This window comes from Pistacia vera, unplaced genomic scaffold (genome assembly GCF_008641045.1).
Source record: "Pistacia vera cultivar Batoury unplaced genomic scaffold, PisVer_v2 Contig206, whole genome shotgun sequence".
NCBI lineage: Eukaryota > Viridiplantae > Streptophyta > Magnoliopsida > Sapindales > Anacardiaceae > Pistacia > Pistacia vera.
This window is the reverse complement of record NW_022196009.1, coordinates 902,966-910,248: the sequence shown is the minus strand read 5'-3', so window position 1 is coordinate 910,248 and position 7,283 is coordinate 902,966. Positions and strand designations below refer to the sequence as shown.

At 34.9% G+C, this 7,283-nt stretch overlaps 1 protein-coding gene across 1 annotated transcript; it reads left to right on the top strand.

The window, feature by feature from the left end:
* The first annotated feature begins 1,118 nt into the window (after window positions 1-1,118).
* LOC116129056 (U-box domain-containing protein 4-like) lies at window positions 1,119-2,947 on the top strand. Its single transcript, XM_031414805.1, has 2 exons — window positions 1,119-2,222; window positions 2,659-2,947. Exons 1-2 carry the CDS (start codon window positions 1,248-1,250, stop codon window positions 2,734-2,736), a joined length of 1,053 nt encoding a protein of 350 aa, XP_031270665.1. The 5' UTR covers window positions 1,119-1,247; the 3' UTR covers window positions 2,737-2,947.
* Window positions 2,948-7,283: the final 4,336 nt, after the last annotated feature.

The following is a 7,283-nucleotide window of genomic DNA, read 5'->3' as shown; positions in this document are numbered from 1 at the left end:
ACCATTTAGATCTAAGACATGAGTTTTTAAAGTGCAATTACGCACTCCAAAAATTGGGGGGGTTCTGTTGTGCCAAAAATATACACTAATGTCAACACCACCAATCAGAGTTCAACAAGCACTTAAAGATAATGTGGTATTAGCTGTCAAAATCTCAAACCGCCTCCAAGAGATTTTATATCAATCCTATCCCATTTTAAGATAAAGATTAAAGAGTGATCTCCACGTGTCAAGACAACTTGCAAAAACACTCATTACATTGAACTCAAAGGTATAAATGGACACCTCTTTTCATAAAAAAAGGAGGTTGGACATATGTGAGCTACGCATAAATTTGAGCTTCATTATTTTTCTCTGTAAACAAAGCATTTCTCAATTTTTTGTACGCCTTATAAGCAATATCAGAAAAATAGTCAGAGAATAATAAAAAAACAGTGGATGAAGGATTCACTCTAAGTATCTAAACCACTATAAAAATGTATATTGTCAATATTTTATTAATGTTTCTACAAACATATATCATCTCAGCATCATAAACATTTCTCATGAATCATCCACGTGTAATTTTTATGAACAACGTCACACTTTACATATAGGAGTTGCAACCAAGCATTAACATATCAGTATCACTAATTAAGTATTAATTATGACCCAAATTTTTCAAAATAACTCAACTGAAAATTGGCAGTTGGGCTTGAGCGTATGGGCGTGGGCTGACCTGTCCGCTGATAGCTCATGATTGATCAGAATATGTGCAGCCAACTCGGCACCAAAAAACCGAACAATGGCCGGAAATCGGGATACGTGGCAGTATACCGAGCAGGCGAGAGTACCAAAATGTACCTTACGACAAAATTACAGACCCACGACTCGAAAGAACACCTTAGTGAGTGGCTAATTTATCTCAATTTCAAGAAGAGGGAAAGAGCAAAATAAGAGAAAAGGGCTCTCTTCGAAGAATCCTTTATCGAATAGCGAACCTTCTATGCACGCCACGCGTTTAAAGAGACGTTTCGCACGTGCTCACACTAACTAGGATTTGGTATGGTCAAAACATGCACGTGTCAGCCCATCCCTCTAGGCCCTAGTCCAGGTGTTATCTTTCCCCGCTCCCTTATATCTTCCCCTACACCTTTCTCCCTCACTCTTCACAACCCGAATTCGCTCACTTTCGGATCCCAATACCCGAATTTCATTACAACCGCTGAGATTTGATGCAGTGAAAACAAATTATTATAATAGCGGCAATGGAGAAGGAAAAACCTGTGAATTTCACTTATATGGGACAGAGCTTTGGAGATATGAACGATGATTCGTCTGCTTTTAGTGATTGTAACAGCGACAGATCCGGTGAGTTTCCAACGGCGTCGTCCGAAAGCCGGAGACTGTTAATGGCATGCGTTTCTGAGAATTCAGATGATCTGATTCGGCAGCTGGTTGCGGATCTTGAGTCCTGTTCGATTGACGAGCAAAAGCAAGCCGCCATGGAAATTAGACTATTGGCTAAGAACAAGTCAGAGGATCGTATAAAAATCGCAAAAGCAGGTGCTATTAAGCCTTTAATTTCGTTAATCTCATCTTCTGATATTCAGCTTCAAGAGTACGGAGTTACAGCTATATTGAATCTGTCTTTATGTGACGAGAACAAAGAATTGATAGCTTTGTCAGGAGCGATAAAGCCACTTGTTAGAGCTCTAAAAACAGGTACACCAGCAGCTAAAGAAAACGCTGCTTGTGCTCTACTTCGTTTATCTCAAATTGAAGAGAACAAAATCGCAATCGGACGATCAGGAGCGATTCCACATCTAGTTAATCTTCTCGAAAACGGAGGTTTTCGCGGGAAAAAGGACGCATCAACAGCTTTATATTCTCTCTGTTCGGTTAAGGAAAACAAAATCAGGGCCGTCCAAGCGGGGATCATGAAGCCGCTGGTGGAATTAATGGCTGATTTCGGGTCAAACATGGTTGACAAATCAGCATACGTTATGAGCTTGTTAGTATCCTTAACGGAAGCAAAAACGTCGTTGGTTGAGGAAGGTGGGATTCCGGTTTTGGTGGAGATCATAGAGGTTGGGTCACAGAGGCAGAAGGAGATCGCGGTGGCAATATTATTACAGCTCTGTGAAGAAAGTGTGGTGTACCGTACTATGGTGGCTCGCGAAGGAGCGATCCCTCCCCTGGTCGCTTTGACTCAGTCCGGCACCAATCGCGCCAAGCAAAAGGTAATAATTCCGGTTCTGTAAAGAATTTTCTCTGGTCGGCGACCCATGATCGCTGACATGGCAGGGCATTTCGAAATTATTTCCCTTAGTTATGGCTGTTTTGTTGGTTACTGAAGAGAGAACTGTGTTTTGCCACGTCAGCTTAACTTAGCTACTTTTTAACTTTTTCTTTTTCTAATATAGTGTCCCAGTAATTTAGGAGTGCAGCAGTTGATGAGTAACGTAACTACATTTAGATATTTTAATTCTTATCTACTTATAACACTTTGTCAAATGGACAATTTTATGGATAAAAAGGTCATTTTCCTTAACAGATTATTATGTGGCACATATCTTTACACAGTTTGATTCTGATATGGTTTTTTCTTTAAAATTTTTGTTAATGTATTATTGTGTCTAATGGAGTAAGTGATGTTGTGTCGTGTTGTGTGGACAGGCGGAGACATTGATAGTGCTTCTACGGCAACCGAGATCCGGCAACGTCGCTGCAAGAGAGTCAGATGTGTCAGTGTAAAGTATGCCCCACCACATGCCTCTGATAATCAAAAACATTCAAGCGGTTAAATAGTTTTTTAAAAAGTGAAGGAAAAAAAAAAAATTGTATATATCTTGTGTAACGGAGCTTGTAAAATTTGTGATAATGGTCTGAGTTTGGTTTGCATTTTGAAACTAGAAAAAATTAGTTTTTAATTTTATGGTGACTCAACTCTTATATATTTCTTTGATGAAGATGGTTCAACTTATTTATTTAATAAATAATATGATTGGAGAGAAGAAAGCATATAGAGAAAAGTACGTAATACTTGCCACGGAATGAAACATTTGTAAATTAGGGAGAGGAATATGGAAAGTGGTCTAGAAGAATCGGCCGTTTGGTAGTGCTGTTAGTTTGCTTTTTTCTTTTAACAAAGAATTTGATGTACATTTCCACGAGGTCCTCGTGCATCAGGATGATATGTGTTTTGAGTTTTAAGTTTGGTGAGTGGAGGAGAAGAAGTCGTAACCAACTTTTGTCCGTTGAATTTTTTTTATTTTTTTATTTTTTTTTATTTTCCTGGTGTTGAAACAATTTGTTTTGCCACGTGGCTTACTTTAGTTATCTATAACAGTTAGTCGTTTGTCACCTCAGCTTTCATCGCTATCGGGGTCCCAGCTTTGACGGCTGAATGGTCTGGAGGCTCAAGTCTTTGTTGTTTTATTTGATATTGCAAAATTCAAAGAATAAAGATAAGATTTACAAACTATTTCTCCCGATCTTTTTTTCCACAAACCGTTCGTATGGTAATTTATAATTGGTCAATTCATATTTAGATAAATAGTATTTATGATTGGACATATAAAATCTATTTTGGACTGATTAATTATGAGTTAATACGTCATATTTATGAAAAAAAGTTAATAAAAAATATTTGTAAATGTAGTATTACTGAAATTCAAACCATAGATTACTCTTAACAAACCTCTATTTACGGTTAGGCTTTATAAAAATAATTTTAAGGGCATTTGGTTGAGGGTTATATGAGATTACTGAGATTATGTTATCTTATATTATTTAATTATCACGTTTAGTTGTCAAGTAATATTATATTCTGTTAATCTTTCAATACCAATAGTAGTTACTGTTGATAATATTGGAGTTAATTTGATAACCTCTATTTTCTTAGGGTCTGCTTGGAAGTTTTTTTGTCATTGGTTTTGAGGGGTTTTTAATTATATTAGTTTTGAGGTGTTCTGAAACCATTATTTGCCTGATTTTTTATGCATTGGTTATTTGGTTTTAACTGGCTCAAAAACCCCCCATTACCAGTGTAGTATATTTTATAAGGGTTTATAAAACACCCCAAATCGGAGTGTTTTGGTTGGTTTTAAAATTTCATTCCACAAATACTCTATCTACTACAAAACTATCCAAATTATATTAAAAAAAAAAAATTTAACATATTTTGTGCGTCTCCAACCATATTAAATATAAAATAATTTTAAGCAATCATAAATTTTTTTTATTAAACCCTCATTTCTAGATGCTTTTCCTGGAAAAGTGGTGTTATAATTTTTCAATCATTCCAGATGTTATAAAGAATGACGAGAGACTTTATCACATTTTAAGTTATAAATTACTAATAAGTATAAAACAAAGAAAGAACCATTATCTTGTAATTGAAAAAACAAAACTCCCAAGTACTGGTTGTAGTTGGGGTATTTTTATGGGTATATATATATATACATATATCATTTTAAAAAACTGTCAAAACATCTGGAAAATAAACTCTCAAGCACAGATTGAGTGTTTTAAAAATCACTACTAAAAACCCTTCAAAACCGCTACGGTGATTTACCCTCATAACCACTACTATAATACTCCTAAGCGGACACTTAAATATTATAAGATTATTTGGTTATTTTATTTTTGTTACAATTTTATCTTTTATTAATAAATTTTTTGGACAATAATGCTGTTGTTTTAAAATCAATTAACATTAATCCACCATTACAATTTTACCCTTGTTTAATTAAGTTTTTTGACAATAATGCTCTTATATTTAAAACAAATTGTAGGCCACCATCGCTACCCAGCCATCATCACAGGCAGTTGGCAACCACCATCGAAAGTCGCCAAGAGACTCCGATATGGTCGTTTCTAGCCGTATTGATGGCTGAAAACGGCCATATTAGATTTAACGACCATATCTCACTCAAATATAGCCGTTAAAGGCTAGATTGATCCATCAATTTGGCCGGAAATGGCCAAAATAGTTTTGGCCATTTCCAGCTAGATCTACTTCGATATGGCCGTTTTCGGCCATCAATATGACCAGAAATGACCATATCGAAGCCTCCTGGTGACTCTCGACGATTTTCAGCAACTTTCGGTGAGTTCCGACAGTGGATGGCGGTGGCCGGGAGTGGCTTAAGGTTGTGGGGGTGATTTTGTTATAAATTAAAGTTTTATATAAGCTGTGGTGTCTTAGCTAAATCTAAAATGTTAGGGGTTAAAAGAAATCATTCAAAAATTAATAATAAAAATAATATAATATTAATATTTAAAAAGAGGGCAATTTAATAATTTAAATAACATACACACTAATTTATTCCAACAAACTAAATACATTTTCCTAAAGATTCTTAGTAATCTTCAAAGTAATCTAACTTTCCATTAATATAACATTTCTAGTAATCCAACATTCCCTGAACCAAATGCACCCTTAATACTTAATAAGATACTAATCAAATGTTTGATAAACGAATTTTTTATTTTAAATATATTCTCTTAATTTATAGAACAAAAAAGAGACGCAAAATTACCCATGTAATATAATAGTTCCTTTTAATTAATGATTAATTAAATATCTCTTTCTTTTGAATAAATTAACATAACTATTCTCAATAGGGTATTGACATTCCAACAACTTATTAAGTAAAGAACCATACTATACTTACTCACCATCTTATTAACCATCTTACTATCCGTTGTAAATATAACGCATAGTACTGGTACTATACGCATAGTACGGATACCATATAAAATTTTAACAAAGATAATAAGAAGGTTAGTACAAGTCGTGAGTAAGCATAATATTTTTCTTAAGTAAAAGACGGGGTGAATGACTTAAAGGATACGTTTATATTTAGACAACTTATTAAGAAAAAGACGGGGTGAATGACTTAAAGGATACGTTTATATTTAGATTTTAAGCCTTGGATTAGATATTTTAATGCTCGCCGGCTTTAAGTATGTGACGGCGCAGCGAAAGTGGATGCCTATTGTGGTAATTTTCCCTTTATTACATTGACACCCATCTCCAGTCACCACCTTTGGGTTTTGGATCACTCCATATTTTCTCATGTGCAAGGGTTGTGCTTGTAGAGAGCTATTTCTACGTATAATACGGTAAATAGTGTGCAGTGTTGAGCTTACAGTTGGTCGGTAGTTAGTTTGTTGCATCAACGCTTGGACGTAAAGTTGACCTGGTCGGGATGAGTCAGATGTGGGCCATTGTAACCCAATCCCAATCACTCGAAATGTTTGGGGTCAACTAGTCAAGACACGGCCTGTAACGATGTTTCTTCATGGAAGCCTTCAATTTGCTCCGCGTTCACACTGTGTAGCTGTTTAGGTTTCCGGCGAAATTATGTATTAAGAAACAAAAAAGCCATCGGAATTGACCAACCCACTAAGAAATTTTCCACAAAACTTCTAAATTAACGTGATAATAATGCACGTTTTTGTTAAGCCCATTAATAATGCGCACCGGGAGGAGGTGGCTACAAAAATATAAAGTAGGCAGCTGGCTGCTCTTCAATAAGTAACTCAAATTACATGAATTTCAAACCAAAATAATAATAATAATAATTACTTTCTTTAGGCCCACAAATCAAAATAGTTATACTGGATGTTCAGTTTCTATACTTAATGGTTTGAAATTATGAATATACATGGCATAAGGTACCAACATAAAACGTAACAATTCATTGCATTGTGTGTTGTGAATTAATCTGGGTCCAATGCTCAACTATGTGTTGTACCTTTTTTCGATTGACATCGACCCAACTCATTTATTACAGGGGCAGAACACTTTGGACCTAGACCGACCTTATCTAAACTAGTATAATTGTCTTAAACTATAATGAAATCAATGGTCGTACTCGTATAGAGACGTGATCAGACATATTTTGCTTTTCATATTTTTGGGAGAAGTTGGAATGATTGCACCCTCGAATTTGTAGCGTGAAGGGTAACACCCGGAAAAGTTATTCTTATTATTTTTTCAATGATTTTGAGTATCTAGAGTAGTTTATATGTATCTTAATTAATTATTCGAGATCTTAAAATTATAGGTCAGATAAAAACTTTAATGGTATTGATATTTAATTTTGAACACTAATGACTCGCACGTACAAAGTGCTAAGAGAGTCTTAAAAATTACACGGTGATAGATCTATGAGATTTGAATATGGTACTAAAATTATATATATTGCAGAAAATATAAATAATAGACTAACAAAAAAGGTTTTTATAGTGATCCGGATACTTAAAGCAAATCCTACATCCACTGTTATTTT